The 16,869-nt window shown below is 48.9% G+C and overlaps 1 protein-coding gene across 6 annotated transcripts in view; it reads left to right on the top strand.

Moving 5' to 3' along the window:
• Txnrd1 (thioredoxin reductase 1) overlaps positions 1-15,303 on the top strand; it is an 86,851-nt gene extending 71,548 nt beyond the window's left edge. For all 6 annotated transcript variants that reach the window (XM_076554549.1, XM_076554547.1, XM_076554546.1 and 3 more), the window contains 8 exons: positions 916-1,141; positions 3,331-3,423; positions 3,931-4,007; positions 4,390-4,546; positions 4,636-4,743; positions 5,621-5,716; positions 7,349-7,483; positions 13,544-15,303. In XM_076554549.1, the coding sequence (XP_076410664.1) occupies positions 916-1,141; positions 3,331-3,423; positions 3,931-4,007; positions 4,390-4,546; positions 4,636-4,743; positions 5,621-5,716; positions 7,349-7,483; positions 13,544-13,606 (955 nt within the window). In that variant the 3' untranslated portion in view covers positions 13,607-15,303. The remainder of the gene's footprint in view (positions 1-915; positions 1,142-3,330; positions 3,424-3,930; positions 4,008-4,389; positions 4,547-4,635; positions 4,744-5,620; positions 5,717-7,348; positions 7,484-13,543) is intronic.
• The last annotated feature ends 1,566 nt before the right edge of the window (positions 15,304-16,869 follow it).

Below are 16,869 nucleotides of genomic sequence, written 5' to 3'. Positions count from 1 at the left end.
TTTTTTTTTTTTTTTTTTTTTTAAAGATTTATTTATTTATTATGTATACAGTGTTCTGTCTGCATGCCAAATCTCATTATAGATGGTTGTGAGCCACCATGTGATTGCTGGGAATTGAACTCAGGACCTCTGGAAGAACAGCCAGTGCTCTTAACCGCTGAGCCATCTCTCCAGCCCAGCAGCCAGTGTTCTTAACCTCTGAGCCATCTCTCCAGCCCAACCTCATTTTCTTACCATGATTTTATGATCTCTCTCTCTCCCTCTCCCTCCTTCCCTCTGTTTATTTGTTTGCCCCCGCCCCCCCCCCCCCCCCAAGACAGGGTTTCTTTGTGTAGCTCTGGCTGTTCTGGAACTCACTATGTAGACCAGGCTGGCCTTACAGAGATCCACCTGCTTCTGCCTCTTGAGTGCTGGAATTAAAGGCTTTCGCCACCACTGCCCGGCTGATTTTATGATCTCTTATCAGCTGTGTATTTCTAACTCAACTACAAGATTTTTGTTGAGTTAAAATTTTATTACTTTTTATATTACCAAAAGATTTTCAAAGTTTTCTTCCCATTCTTGATACTGGGTGTTCCAGGTAAGAAGTAAAACCCACCCAGGAATGAAACTGAGTGGTAGATCAGTGGTTTGATTTTGCACATGAATAATGTTTTCTGGAGGGCACAAAATGGCTGTGGGATCTCATAGCAGAAGTTACACCATTGGCTGTATTTAGCCACTAGCATATTTGAAAACTGGCTGGGTATTTCCAACAAAGAGTAGTATAAAGACTTTTTAGACTTTTCTCACTTATATATGTAGCGTCTTACCAGATGTTTATAATATTAAGTTCCATATTCTTAGGAAAGTGGAAAATACTGCATCATTACCCATATGTGAACATTTCCCTCTCCTTTTTCTCCTCTTTTCCAGTGATGATCTTTTCTCCTTGCCTTACTGCCCGGGTAAGACCCTAGTGGTTGGAGCGTCCTATGTTGCTTTGGAGTGTGCAGGATTTCTCGCTGGTATCGGCTTGGATGTCACTGTGATGGTGCGCTCCATTCTCCTTAGAGGATTTGACCAGGACATGGCCAACAAAATCGGCGAACACATGGAAGAACATGGCATCAAGTTTATCAGGCAGTTTGTTCCAATTAAAGTGAGTGGGTTTTCTGTGGGTTGTTGGTTTTGTAGTCACGGGAAAGGATAAAGGCGGGACTGGGGGCGGAAGCAGTCCTGTGAGCATTACAAACCATTAGGAGTGCTGTGTGGATGCTGAGCGTGTGCGTGACTGCCGCCTCGATACCACGCTCTTTACACACCAGTAATCACTAGATCTCTGTGTGTGTACACACCTACATACTAGACACTGCATCACTAGAGCTCTGTGTGTGCATACACCTACACACTAGACCAAGGTGGTCCCTGGGCCGAGTCCTCCCATTCCATTTCATCTCTGCTCAAAGGTTCTGGAATACACCACGTTATGTCTCTGACTTGGTTACCATTACCATAGAAGAGTGATAGAACTGGGTTGGGATGTAGCTCAGTGGTTGAGCGTGTGCCTAGTAAGCAGTAGGCTCTGGGTTCAGTCTATATTAATACACATGCACACACGCCACAAGGTCAAATCCATCACTTAGCATCTCAAACTGGCAGTTTCTTCTAGGGCAGGGCAAAGGGGCTTGACTTTGGTAAAGGTTAAAATGCTGGGTGGGTTGTTTTTCTCTCAGTGAATTAATTAACTTTGTATGACTGAATCTCAGTGTTGACATGATGCACATTTTGAAACAGACTCACTTGTCAAAAATCTGTCAGGTTGTTATCCTACGACGTGGGGGGATTTACTTAACCTCCCCAAGCTTAGTTTCCTCTGTCCACTGAGAAGAAGGGCAGCGTCTCCATATTGCCTGAGAGGGTGGTACTAGCCAATGTGTCTAAGGAGCTAGAGCACAGTGTGACATAGAGTAAGTCCAGAGTTCCTGTCCAACCCGCTGTGAGAGCTGAGCTTTGGGTTTCCTGGGAGTTACCAGTACGGCATGCTTCTTCTCTGCATTTCTTAACCTGTGGGTCATGACCCCCTTGGGGGGGTGTCAACTGACCTTTTGACAGGGTCACCTAAGACCACTAGAAAACAGATATTTGCATTACAGTTCTTAACAGTAGCAAAATTACAGTTAAGAATTGGCAACAAAAGTAATGTTATGGTTGGGGGTCACCACAACATGAGGAACTGTACTGAAAGGTCTCAGCATTAAGAAGGCTGAGAACCACTGATCTAGCTGGCTTTAGGGAACAGGTGTAGCCCTTATATTTGCATTAGAGCTGTGATTAGGAGACAACTGTGGGAAGTGTTTGCTTTTCTGAAATGTAGCACCTTCCTGAAAGTGTCCATGTTCAAGAGGTCGAGGACCCTTTGGAGAGCTGGTGGACTGTCCAGTGGTGTCTGGTGCCCTTAGCCTCTCTGGGTTGTCAGACACATCTGTGCACGTCTGTGAACATCTGGGGATGCTCATTCTCCTGCTGATGCAGGAGGCTTCTCACTCCTGCCTTGTATCCATAGCAGCTGCTGAACTTCTTAAACACGTCTTTTCCACTGTGATTTTTAGTGCTTTCTCACTGTCATTTAATCCTGCCATACGTCACTGTTCTTTGTCAATGAAAGCTGAACATTGGCAGCCAAGAGGGATGCTCTCGAATTATGGCGGTGGCTCTCAGATTGATTATTAACCTGGAGACGGCAGTAGATGATGGTCCATCTTAGGGACTGTCCTGTGCCTTCTCTACTTTCTTCTTCTCTCCCAATTTTTTTTTTTTTTTTTTTTTGGTTTTTCGAGACAGGGTTTCTCTGTGTAGCTTTGCGCCTTTCCTGGAACTCACTTGGTAGCCCAGGCTGGCCTCGAACTCACAGAGATCCGCCTGGCTCTGCCTCCCGAGTGCTGGGATTAAAGGCGTGCGCCACCACCGCCCGGCTTTCTCTCCCAATTTTCTCTGCATTTCTCTGTTTAAGAATATTTGGGCTGGAGAGATGGTTCAGAGGTTAAGAGCACCGACTGCTCTTCCAGGGGTCCTGAGTTCAATTCCCAGCAACCACATGGTGGCTCACAACTGTCTGTAATAAGATCTGGAACCCTCTTCTGTATACATAATAAATAAATAAATCTTTTAAAAAAAGAATATTTGAGAAAGGGCCTGTAAGTAGACAGTGTAAGTTGATCATCCTGATGTTGCCACGTGAGGGAGATGGATGTAAGAACCCTAGCAGGGCTGAGTTTTGTGTCATGAGGATGAACCTTGTTCCCTTTGTCCATGTCTCTATCTAAGAGCAAACCTTGATGACTTTTATAGGTTGAACAAATTGAAGCAGGGACACCAGGCCGACTCAGGGTGACTGCTCAGTCCACCACCAGCGAAGAGACCATCGAAGACGAATTTAACACAGTAAGGCATGGGCCCAGGTCAGGCAGCGTCCTTGCTGGGTGTCTGTTGTGTATTTCAAATGACCCCCTCTTTCTAAAACGCCCCATCTTTGCCCATGCTGAGACATCGCCGTCACTGATATTGGAATCACTGGGGCACAAGGATGGCTTCAGCCATCCCCTCTGTCACTCAGTAGGCTGTGTGCCCTGTGACCACAAACAGACTGGAGCTGTTCATGAGTGAATTTCTCTGTCCATGGTCTTCCCATTCGTCTCCCCAGACTGTCACTTAGGAAGTAATTGACCACGGACTGAGCTCCTCGTTTTGAGTTTGTCTAGCTTCAATAAGACAGCAGCTCCTTTTCTTTTAAGGAATGCCAAGGGATGTTTGCTGTGTCTGTTCAAAAGACTTTAAAAAGTGAAAGGTTTTAATATACTTACACTCTTGAATTTGTTAAGAATGTGTTTTCTGGGTCTGGGGTTAAGTGGCTTATGCAGCATCTTCGTTAACAGTTTGTTATTTTTTCAGGTGTTGCTGGCGGTAGGAAGAGATTCCTGTACAAGAACCATTGGCTTAGAGACCGTGGGCGTGAAGATAAATGAAAAGTAAGGAGGCAACGTGGCGCAGTTACTTCCGCTTCGCTCTGCCTGGGCTTTTTAACGCTAACGCCCCGGTACTGAGCACTGTGCACTCAGTACTGAGTATTTCAGCACTGAAATCTCTTCTTTCAGCCAAATCGGTGGGCAGGTGGGAGTGGGGCTGGTCTTAGTTAGGACTCCATTCTTAACCACTGTGTTAAAGGGATTTTTTTGGTTTGTTTTTAAGAATACTTTTCCTAGTTGATTTTTAAAGCAGTGGCCAGGGTTTCCCCTGAGTGCTCTGATTCCTGTGCACGGTTTTGTTTTTAGCTATTAGAGCGGGTTCTTCTGGGGAGGAAGAGGACGTAGTCTTAACAGCTTCACTAATGGTGGCAGTTGATGGTTGCAGGACTGGAAAGATACCTGTCACGGATGAAGAGCAGACCAACGTGCCTTACATCTACGCCATCGGTGACATCCTGGAGGGGAAGCTGGAGCTGACGCCTGTGGCCATCCAGGCGGGGAGGCTGCTGGCTCAGAGGCTGTACGGGGGCTCCACTGTCAAGGTGAGCTTTGTGCTGCCGCCCACTGAGACCGTGTTTTCTGTCATCATTTTCTCCTAATTCTCTTTTATTTTTTTCTCCATTTGAAACAGTGTGACTATGAAAAAGTTCCCACGACTGTGTTTACTCCTTTGGAGTATGGCTGTTGTGGCCTGTCTGAAGAAAAAGCTATTGAGAAATTTGGGGAAGAAAATATTGAAGTGAGTTCTCCTTTTCCTTTTTTTCATGTTATTTTTTTTTCAAAAATTCAAGGTGGTTTCAAATGTATAGAAAACTACAATTAAAAATAGATTAGTGAGCATTTTATTATTTTTTAAATTTATTTTTTGTTTTTTTTGTTTTTTTTTTTTGTTTGTTTGTTTTTTGTTTTTTGTTTTTCGAGACAGGGTTTCTCTGCGTAGCTTTGCGCCTTTCCTGGAGCTCACTTGGTAGCCCAGGCTGGCCTCGAACTCACAGAGATCCGCCTGGCTCTGCCTCCCGAGTGCTGGGATTAAAGGCGTGCGCCACCAACGCCCGGCTTTAAATTTATTTTTTAAAGGTCTATTTATTTTTGTTCCGTGTGTATGGGTGTTTTGCCTGCATGTATCTCTGTACCACATGTATACCTTGGAGGCCTTTGGAATGCGAGTTAGACATGGTTGTGAACTGCCAGGTAGATGGCGGGGAATTGAGCCCTGGTCCTTTGGAGGACCGACAGTGCCGCTCATACTACTGAGCATTGTCCATTTCTGTAATTATTGTTGGAGGCTAGACTGTCTATCAAAAAGAATTCAGGAGCTAAATAATGTAAGAATGTGTCTGTGCAAGCATCAGTGTGTGTGTTCAAATCCCCACTTCTCACAGAAGCCCAACATCGGGGGCGGGTGGGTAGACCGTACATGAACGCTGGTTCTGCTGGCCGCTAGCCTCCCAAACAGTGGTGTGCTCCAGGGTCAAGTTGCCTTTTGACCAAGTCACATTTACTTATGAACTGTATTGTTCCTCAAATAACCGCTGATTATTGAAGCAGCCGCACCCCCACGGCTTGACGACGGCCTGCTGAAGGTAACGGTCCACACTGCGCTTGTGTCTTCCCAGGTTTACCACAGCTTCTTTTGGCCATTGGAGTGGACGGTCCCATCCCGAGACAACAACAAATGTTATGCAAAAGTAATCTGTAATCTTAAAGACAACGTAAGTGCGGTGATGCTCCTGCGGTATGCTTAGCTCTTGATACAGTTTTCACCCTGAGATGTGTGTGCCATTGGCACTCCCCCGGGTGGAGTCCTGGGGCACCATTTGAGGCAGGGTCTCGGCTCTTGTCCTTGCTGTCCACTCTGTTTCCTGGTACAGGCCCCTCTGCAGGCAGTCAGAGCACACCCCAGTGAAGGAAGTCGGGGGACACTTAGGTCTTTTCTGTGATGAATGAAGAGCAGTGAAGTCCTCTGCTCCCTAAAAGAACGAATAGCCCCCCCCCCCCCAAAGAAAATCCCACACCCCAGGCGGGCGGGCGGCCACTTTGGTCCTCAGTGGGGGGCACTGTAGAGAGCTATGGTCGTGGGAGGGCCCCGCTCAGCTGGGCTCCCGATGGAGATTCAGACACACAGCTACAGTGGTGACCTAGCCTCAGGCCAACTCCAGACCCACAGTGTGAGGTACATTCGTGTTTTTCAAGCTTTTGGACCATTACCACACAGTAAGAATTGTATTTTATATTATATCTCAGAACACATGCTCTCTTTAAATAGTGCATCAGAAACTGAATTTTTTCAATGTAGCCAGCACATGACCTTAAAAAATCCCTTCAGGAAAAATATAAAGAAAGTCAAAATCTTATGCTGAATACTCAAGGAGCTTGTTTAGATTGTTAAAAAAACAATCTTAGGATATGCCTGTAATGAAGACACATATTTTGTTTTAAAACTACTGTTTTAAGTGAGAGAGTTACAGATTTTTTTTTTCTGAGTCCAGAGTTTTAGGACATTGCCTTGGACGCAAACGTCATCGAGGCAGTGTTTAGTAAATGAATACAGTAGAGAAACTGACCTCTAATGAACTATGCCATTGGCTTAAGAAACAATCACATGTCATTTTCTCTATCTCTTTGGACATAAGTTGTTAAGACATAATGTGTCTTAGTGTCCCCTGACTTCACGGTGACTGAATGTCCTTGGTTTTACGTGTGAAACATTGAAAACTCACACACAGAGTGCTCGCTGCACAGGCCAGTGAGCCCCAGCGTCTGGCTGTCGGAGCTCAGCACGGTTCATGCAGTCCGCAGCAGCTCCACTTCCCGGATGCTCGTGCACCCCAGGATCTGTGTTCATGTGTGCCGATTGGTCAGCACATCCGTGAACACTGATAAGCCTTACCTGCTCCTCCTGCCCTTTCTGTGTGTGAGGAAACAGTCCGGTCATTTCCCTAGCTAACGGCAGAGCTCTTAGATCCCAGCCTGTGTAGCAGCCATGCCAGTGACCGTCCCTTGCTGCTGGCGTACTTTTGGTTTATTCCTTCACACGTCTTCTGAAGTGGGTGGGAGTCTCTTGAGACTGTTCGCAGTTTTTGTTTGTTTGCTGTGGATCTACACATATCTACACATTACACAGTGCTTTGTGATTTAATTAAGAGTCCTCCTCAGGAAACAGAGCCTGGTCCTTCTACTGTTCGGTTGAAGTCATCCCCCTCCACGGCACACAGTTGGGCTTTAATGGTGCAGGGCAGCCATTTCTGTGAGGGGCTTCTTAGAACTCTGTGGGGAGGTACCCCAGGCGGTGAGGAGGGAAGGGAGAAACCGACTTACCTGTCTCACTTTATTTTGCATCTTAGGAGCGGGTCGTGGGCTTTCACGTGCTGGGCCCGAACGCTGGAGAAGTGACGCAGGGCTTCGCGGCTGCGCTCAAGTGTGGGATGACCAAGCAGCAGCTGGACAGCACTATCGGCATCCACCCCGTCTGCGCGGAGGTGAGGCACGCGCACCTCCCGGCTCCGTTACAAAATGCCCGCATCTGCCACTCAGAGCGGCAGGCCTCGGGCTCGCTGGCGATCTTCCAGCATTTCAGCTGCTCTGTACCTGATCATGTGGCAGTGATTGATAAAGCCTCCACAGAGGCTTGCCTTCTAGACTGGGGCTCCCCCTTTTTCATATTTCCCACTGCCGTGTAGACTAGAGACTTCTGCCTCGCAGATGGATAGAAAATTGTTGAGAATGCTTAGAGAAACTGGCCTTAAATCTTCAATTTATCCACGATCATGGTGGCACACACCTTTAATTACAGTATTTGGGACTCCAAGGCAGTCAGATCTGTGTGGGTTCAAGGCTAGCTTGGTCTACATAGCAAGCTCCAGGCTAGCCAGGGCTACATAGTGAGACCCTGTCTCAAAAGAAGAAAAAACAATAACAAAACTTTTCACAACTTTTATTCCTGAAGTATTTCCATGGTGATGATTTACCTTCTATGTTAGTTGTCTGGGAAAGTCTCAAAGCTAAAGATGGTGTCTGCTTCCGAGCTTGTGGGTATCCAAGGGTGATGCTGGGACGTGGTGCTTTGATGACACTGAGCAGATGTCAGTGAAACTGGAGACTGCCTGGTGCGGGCCTCTGGGTGTCAGTGTTGGCTCACTGTCTGGCTCTCCAGGCCAGCGTACTGTTGCTGTGTAGGGATCATGAGCCGAGTGTGAAGTGGAAGAACTCAGTGGTGTGGGTGGGGGCTGATAACGGCAGCTGTATAGACGTGTGTTGTGCTGGTGTGTGCTCGCAGGAGGGGTGTGTGTGTGTGTGTGTGTGTGTGTGTGTGTGTGTGTGTGTGCTCGCAGGAGGGGTGTGTGTGTGTGTGAGTGTGTGTGTGTGTGTGTGTGCTCGCAGGAGGGGTGTGTGTGTGTGTGCTGTGTGTGTGTGTGCTGGTGTGTGCTCGCAGGAAGGGTGTGTGTGCGTGTGCACGTGCGTGCGCGCGGTCTTCCTGGATCGTACTCTGCAGCTCATGACGGCTGGTCACTGTTAACAGTTGTGGTCGTACAACTGAACGCTTTGTTGAACGTATGAAATGTCAGCTTTGAGAAGACAGAAGGGAGAGGCTGAGGAAATGGCTCAGTGGGTGAAGTGCACTCTGGTGTGATGGCACACCTCCGTGACCAGGACGGAGGTGGGGTGGGGTTGTCAAAGGCTCAGGGAATGGAGACAAGTGGATCCTGGAAGCAGGTTCAGTGAGAGACCATGTTAAAATATAAGGTGGAAAGCAACAGAAGACACCTGAAGTTGAGTGTGTATGCACACACACTCATGTGAGCGTACACACACACACACACACACACACACACACACACACACACACACACACTTCTCTGTATCTTACTTCTCTGTATCTTACTTTCACTCTTACTCTGTAGGTGACTGGGTGGCTGGGTGGCTGGGTGGTCCCTGGCCTCTGGTGTCCTCTCTTCCTTTCTTGCTCCTTGATCTTTCTTGCTTCTAGATCTCTCTTCCCAGGTTTCTCCTTCTATTTATCCTCTCTGCCTGCCAGCCCCACCTATCCTTTCTCCTGCCTGGCTATTGACCGTTCAGATCTTTATTAGACTATCGGGTGTTTTAGACAGGCACAGTAAGACAGCTTCACAGATGCAACATGAAAGAACGCAACACATCTCTGCATCATTAAACAAATGTTCCACAGTATAAACAAATGTAACACATCTTAAAATAATATTCCACAACAATAGGCTAAAGACCCATCTTTAAAACAAACAAAAACACTGAGCTTCTGTTTGCTCTGCCTCTCTGTCATTAGGAATGGGTTCCTCCTCCAGACTGACTGAAAACTAAACTGCTAACCTGTTTCTCTGAACAGGCACAGCAGAGAGGTGGAACATGAGTCATTGAAGCTGCTGTTTGTTATTTAAAAAAGCAAAAACCTATTCTGCAAATCATAAAGACTTCAGAATCCAGATTAAAACTTTGTTTATTTGGTTTTTCAGGACAGGGTTTCTCTGTGTAGTTCTGGCTGTCCTGGAACTCACTCTGTAGACCAGGCTGGCCTCAAACTCAGATATCCACCTGCCTCCGACTCCTGAGTAGGATTGGAGGCACGCACCACTACCACCCGGTTTTGGTTAATACTCTTCGGCCGTATCTTTTATTTAGGGCAATATGGCAGACTGCCTGCATGGGGAAGATGCTGGTGAATTTTGGTTTTTAAGAGCATGTTAACAGTACCATGAACAGGCTTATGTGAGAACACAGAAATCAGGCTGCTGAGATGACCTGGCAGTTAAGAGTTTAGACCCTTTTGCAAAGAGCCTGAGTTCGTCCCCAGCACCCACGTCAGGGCCTTCACAACCACCAGTGACTCCACTCTGGGGACCTTAGGACACCTGCACACACTTGGCATTTGCTCATACATACACAAAAACAATTTTTAGGTGATAAAAATAAATAAATCATAAAAATATTTTTTAAAAAAGAAAACAACAGAAATCTATCCCCCACCATTCTGGCCTTGTCTCCTCCATCTCCACCAGCCCGCTTCCGTTACACTGTGGGAGGGGAACTGAGGAGAACATGGCTGTTAAGGGAGAGGGGAGGGGAGGTGACCGTGGAAGCGTGGAGACACTGACCGTGACCCCCCACTGCCTGCACGAGGGCCTACTGTGTGCCGGGCACCATGCTCTCCTGGGTTAGCTTTTCTCTCCCTTTCCTCAGGAAGTTGAGGGCAGCATCTCCTGGTGACAGGCAGTGACACAGAGGACAGGTCACTGGACTTGGCCCACCGTTTCCCAGCCTGAGCTGTGATCTCAGTCAGCAGCAGCTTCTCAGGGAAGTCTGGCACATCTCTGTTCCTCAGCTTGGCTTGCAGCCAAGTGTGCTAAAGTAGGAACGTGTCCAGTGTGGCCCCCACAGAAAGGCCGTGGCAAAGCGTGGACGGAGCATTTGACACTGCACCGGCTGACCAGGCGCCTCTTCCCCCGGGTCCTTCCCACCCAGAAGAGCAGCTTGACCGGAGGTTTTTGTTGTCTTGTCAACCTTGCCCATGAATTCTACTTGATGAGAAATTAGAATTTTGGCAAATCCAAGGCTTTCCTGCCTGCAGAAATCTTTTCCCGGGAAGGGGCTTGATCTAGAAGTGGAGCGTGGCTCTCGGGGGTGCTTCTCTGCTGAAGGCTGGGCTGACTCGGGGAGCTGGGAGGCAGGGTCCAGACACTTGCTGTCTGGAGTGCTGCCCGGAGTGGTCCCCAGGATGGTTGCTGCTGGCCTGCGACAGAAAGGGCTAGAAATGAAGAGAAGGGTCAGGAACTTGAGCCGATTGACCGTTTACACGCCCTAGTTGACATGCCTTTTAAAATTTCATTTTCCTAATGCGTTTAGTTGAATTTCACAAATGTCAGCCCATAGACAGAAATCATGGTAATAGAAACCAGTCCTGAGTTAGCGTGAAGTGTTCTGAAATGGCCATGGCACCCGAGCCCTTGGTAGCCTCGCAGTTAACACTAAGTGAACTCTGCCTGCTGCCATGTGGAGGAACCCAGGAGAAGACAGCATTGTTCACTGTTTACCTCAGGAGTAGTTACTGCAGACAGAGAAGATTCTCCAGTTGACACCTCATCTTTAGGCGATACAATTTCCTTCTGGAATTTCTGTAGGAAACCGATCTTGTTCTGACTGGAGGCCTTGGAGAAGCCCCAGGGCCTGGAATGTCAGCCATATCTGAGTGATTCCAGCTAAGTGGCTTCACTTGTGGGGGGGAGCTAACACAGAAAGCTTCCAGAAAGTTCCCTTTAAAGTGTCTAATGTCTTAAATGAGGCTGCGGCAGCACAGGCTTCGTCAGGGTGAGAGAAGGAAATGGGGGATTCCGAGCTGAGCCCAGCTTAAGCCACACTCAGTGAGACCTTGTTTCCAGAAAACAAAACAACCAAAGCCATCTTAAAATGCATCAAGATCTTTGTTTGTTTTTAATGTTCACTACACTCCTGTTCTAAAGAGAGGGTGGAACTGGGGGGCCCAGCTGAACCCGGGCGAGACCCCAGTGTCCCTGTGGGAGTGTCCAGCACTTCCTCTGGTGTCTGCGTTGCCCTCCACGGTCATTTTTCACAGACAGGAATTCTGGCAAAAGTTCTAAAGCAGTGGTACAAGAGTTGACATCTCTGGGAAATGGACCCTCCCATCTTGCCGTGGGTCTGTTGTCAGTGGCAGCTGGCTTCCTCTTGGTAGCATTCCGCCAGTACAGGAAAAGAAGTAACAGCTCTTTTTGTTAAATGCTCCCACTCCTCGATGGGTTAGTTCTTTCCCAAACCTCTTTCGGAATCCTTCTACACCCCAAGAAACGAAATGTAAACTTGCAGGTGTCAGGAGCCAAGAGTTTGTTTAAATATATTCTCTGCTCATTTCTTGTCTCCCATGGTAAAGGCTGGGAAGAGCTCGTCTGATGGAGTCTTAAATTGTACACAGTACTGTTATCCTAACAGCTATTTTCATTATCACACATTGTCCCCATCCGTAACGCACGTTTCTTAAACAAAGGAATTGCGTTCCTTTTCAGAAGCAGTTGGGCTGGCTCACAGTGTGTCAGCATGGAATGTAAGGGTGCTAATGAGCCTCTCACAATTCAGTGTGAATGTACTTTTTTCTGTAGTTACAAAAGGGATGTGACTACTTCGGGGACTGTACATCCCTGCTAACAGAGATGAATCCCCTATTATAGTTGCCTGCTTTTGAATGTGAAGTTTCATATTTTAGGGATTGGCCTGGAAGTACTCAAGTCTGAATTTTTACATTGCTTCTGCTTTATAGGAAAAGGCTGAGCCTCAAAGGTTAAGCCAGAGCAAAGGCCTCCTCGGGATTAGAAACCCTTTCTCCGAAGGCTGCTTGGTTGATCCCAGGTGCTTTGGTCTGTGTGTCAAGATGGCCTTGATGTCATGCCCTTTTCTTCATGGATTAGTAATGGTGGTTCATAGGCGAATAGTGGTACTCGGAATGCTGCTAGGAAAACCACTGTGAGCTGGAACTCGGTCTGGACGACTGTGAGGTCCTGTCTCAAATAATGGATAAATACTTAAGTTAGTGTTCTAAGAACCAAGTTTTTGAGAACCAGGGAAGGTATTACTTGGTATCATGCGGTGCGTGTTGGTCCTCGGGTACACTTCCAAATGCCCTCTGGCCTTCAGTTGAGGAGGCTCTGCTCGGCGGGGCAGGTCGAGCCTATTGGCTGGGGTTTAAGGTCCCTAGGCTGTGCTGACATTGGAAATACTGAGAGGTTAGCAACAGTCTGCCATGTTGTTAGATGTATAACCTTTGTGACTAGAGTCATTAGGGACGGCCTGGTGAACCCTGAGAACTTCACACAAGACCAACTTTTGCCTGAGAGGAGCTGGGAGGAATTGAGCAGTGGGTACGCAGAGTTTCTAGTAAACTGTCATTGGAGGAGGAGGGTCCAGTTCAGGAGATGGCACGTATCCGTGTGCCCACCAGGAGCCGCCCACAGAACAGCACTGGGTACCTGACACCGGGAAGCTCAGGTGGAACTCAGCAGAGCTTCCTGGCTATTGTATGTTGGTGCATTAAGGTGGGCCGCCTGTAAGGTGACTGGGGTCTGCAGTGTCTCGCTGCAACTCTGGGCTGTGACCACAAGCGACAGGACAGACAAGGACGTGGAGCACTGTTGTGGAAAACAAGAAGAGGGAAGGGTGGGTGGTGCCGAATGAGGTTGCTGCAGAAGGAGCTTGTTGAGGCCCCTCCAGCTCATCCTTAGGCAGCCCGCGTCCTCTCCAGGGCTTTGAGCTGTATGAGCTGGGCCTAGCTCTCCAGTGTGCAAAGCAAGGGTAGCGAGTACTTCCCAACCACTGGATGTTTGCACACGCACGAAAGCGCTCATTTTAATGCAGTCCCTCCTGTCATCCTCTGGAGAACCAGACACGTCCTTGTCACACTCCTTTTGTCCTGGTCGTTCTCCCTGACGCCTGGTCATTTCCCTGCATGTGCTGCTGTCCGGGGACTCGTCTGCTCACAGGTTTGACAATTCTTCTCTTCCCCGCAGATATTCACCACGTTGTCGGTGACTAAGCGTTCTGGTGGAGACATCCTCCAGTCTGGCTGCTGAGGTTAAGCCCCGGTGTGGATGCTGTCGCCAAGACTACAGATCTGCCTTGCTTCCTGGCCCACATCCAGGGGAAGCTCAGGAAGGCTCTTGGGCTCGCGGCACCTATCCAAGATGCTGGCCTAAGGCCACCAGGTCCCTGGGATCTCGTGGGTAGGAGGTGGCAGGTGGAAGGCTGCAGCGTCACACTGGGGTCACCTTAACGGACTCAGACAGACATTCGGCAGTGCATCAGGGAGATGCGTCCATGAAGTCACCAGCCGCAAGCCCAGAGTGGTAGGCGGTGACGGAGCTGCTGTCGGATGGATCTGTTCAGCTCGACCTCCCCTTTAGGTTGAATAATCTTGTTTTCCAACTGTCTGATGTCAATTCTATTTTCTTTTTTCTCCATGGGGTTAATGATACTAGAGATAGGGAATGTTAGCAATCAGTTTTCGTCTAAAAGCGTGTCGTGACTGGACTACATAGTCGTGTAGAAGGGGCATGAATTGGCTTAGGAAAGCCACAAATGTTTGTCCCGAGGTAGAGTGGTCACCCTGTGACTAAATACACTGATCGTTTACTGACCTGTGTAGCACTCACTGTCTCTCTTCATGAGTCTTATGTCCAGAACCAGAAAAACCATGGTCCACTGTTTGCAAGTTTCCCGCTGTGCACATCGCTGAAGCTGCTTCGGAAGGGAGGTGCGGCTTGGCTTGCCCACCTGAATCCATTGCGTGGCCATTGCAGGACTGTAGATTGTTGCCAGCCCAGAGGCTGACCAACAGCAAATGTCTTTCTTGATACAGTTTATTGTCCATTGGTCTGAGTGAGCTGCGATTGTTCACAATGGAAAATGCTTAATTTGCTCTAAACTTCTTGTTTTTGTGAGGTGGGTTTAGTTCTAAGCTGCTGTCCCCTGAGAATACATTCAGAGGCCAGTAGCTCTTTCCAGACATAGCACATAAATCTTCTGAGGTAATTACTTTTGTAAGGAAGCTGTTCGTAACATAAGTTATTATTATTATTGAACACAGGTGGATGTGAAGGATTTTCACTGAAAAACCAAATGGTTTTTCCTTTTTCTGTTGAATGAACCCGGAGGCACTCTGGCAGCTTGCTGCTGGTGTTTTTACACGTGATTTTAGCTCCTGGGTTACGAGACTGTGAACGCACAGGCTGAGGGCTGTGTTCACACCATCTTCCCGCTGTGGCAGCCATCAGGCCGCCTGCCCTGGTCCTGTGGCTCCTCGTTTTACCCTCTCCTCTCCCCGTCTGTCCCTGCAGTACTGAGTGGTGCCACAGAACACTCTGGGCCACCTCAGGGATCGTGTTTGCCTAGTGTCCAGCCAGCAGCACCTCCGCTGCCCCACAGGGCTCCCTCACGTCCTCACCGTCAGCTTACGTGAAGACAGTAGGAAGAGGAGAAAGGTCAGGGGGACCCCGGAAATCGACCTTTCAGTTTTATTTATTTATTTTTTAATTTTTCTCCCAAGTCTGCCAGTCTCTGCGATTAGAACGACAGTGTAGATTAACTGTGCCTAATCATGTTATGATTCTCTTAGTGGAATGGAATGTTCTGCCCCCATGAGAAGGAATAGTCTTCATTGTTTATATTCTGTAATCGCACAATGTACTGTAACTCAAATTCCAATTCCATGTATTTTTGTTACAAATTTTCTGGGGAAAAAAAATGTGAAACAGTAAAAGGTGTTAATTCGCGTGTGCCTTCTTATTGAGTGGCGGTTCGGGGTTCTTTGTCGCTGCGGAGGGCTGGGTAGGCTTTGTGGGGTAGCCTCCATGGTGCCACGCTGCCTGGGCAGATCCAGCTGAGGGTTCCCTTACAGGGCAGTGGCCCCTTAGTTACCTTTTCCAGTTCCGGCTGGCCGTCCACCCTGGTCTTCGGGAAACAGCCATCCACACCATTAAATCACATTCTGGTGTCCCGGCACTGTGCCCATGGAGAGTCTTCCTGTCTGCTCCCCAGCCCCTGTGAATGCAGTCTCTGGACACGGCACAGGTCCTCTGTGCCTCTGTCCTCTTTCACATGCCCCTGTTGGGGTTAGTTCTCAGCAAGTGTCTTCCCAAAACGTATTTGCTTTTCACCGGGAACAGCTGCAGGCTGCCATCAGTGCCATCAGTGCCTTGCCCCGAGTGCCCTGAGGCACGTGCCAGACACCGGTCGACACACGCTGGCTGGCTTGATCCTCAGCACCCTGACGGGAGGTGTGAGTCACCTTTTTAGGATTTTAGTCAGTTTGTGGTACACCAAGTTACAAAGGCCAGGCCCGTGGCACCAAAACCCAGCCTCGGTCCCCTTGCTACGCGGCATCTGACAGGCAGGCCTCCTGGACTGCACATCAGCCTTGGACATCCCATGCCACAGCCTCGTCTGGTGCTGCCTGCACTCTGAGGTGCCCTGACTTCCTAACGGGCCCCACCGCTGCCATCCCCCTTTCCTCTGTACCTGTCCACTTGCTCCCGTACCACACACAGCAGATCCTGCTCCTAAACCACCCTTGGCCCGAGCCCTGGAGGTCTCGGGTGTGTAACTGGGCCCAACTCCACCAGTGGGGCTTGCCATCCGCTCTCCGGCCCCAAATAGCTGCTAGGCAGAGGTGCCCAGCAGACACGAGCCAGGAGTTCCAGAAAGGAAGCGGGCCGAATAAAGGTCAGAGCTTCATCCAGGAGGGGCCCTGAGAGAACAGCACCCCAAGATGATGCCTGGGGACTCTTTTGGTAATGAAGGGTGGGGGTTCCTGGTGAGCAAACTCATGGCAAGGAGAGAATGTCCCAGGCAGACACGTGGGAACACAGTTCACGGTTGAGGCGCAAGGTGGTGGAGGAAAGGGAGGGCTGGGAAGCAGCCTGGGAGGGCAGGAGCTGCCCCACCTGAGGCCCTGGAAAACGGAGAGGAGCTCCCTGCCTGTGGGGAGAGCCACACTTCTGCCTCACCCCAGTCCCGCCCTGGGTAACCGCTGCTCGGGTTTTATTGTCTGCTGGACACAAAGCAGAGAACAATTGAACTGCACTTAGACTGGCCCCGGGGTGTGTCAATGGGGCACTCACTGCCTTGGCAAATGATTGATGTGGGACGGCCCCGCCCACTGGGTGGTGCCCCTGGGCAGATGGCCCTTGAAGCAGCTGAACCAGACTCAGCAAGTCAGTAAGCAGCATTCCTCGGGGGTCCCTGCCCTGACTTCCCTCAGTGGGGGGCTGTTACCCGGAAGTGTAAGCTGAAATAAACCCTTTCCTCCCCAAGTTGGTTTTAGTCCCCGTTTTATCGA

The sequence above is a fragment of the Peromyscus maniculatus genome, chromosome 18 (genome assembly GCF_049852395.1).
Source record: "Peromyscus maniculatus bairdii isolate BWxNUB_F1_BW_parent chromosome 18, HU_Pman_BW_mat_3.1, whole genome shotgun sequence".
Classification (NCBI taxonomy): domain Eukaryota; kingdom Metazoa; phylum Chordata; class Mammalia; order Rodentia; family Cricetidae; genus Peromyscus; species Peromyscus maniculatus.
The sequence above is the reverse complement of the archived record's forward strand: the minus strand, read 5'-3'. Positions and strand labels throughout refer to the sequence as shown.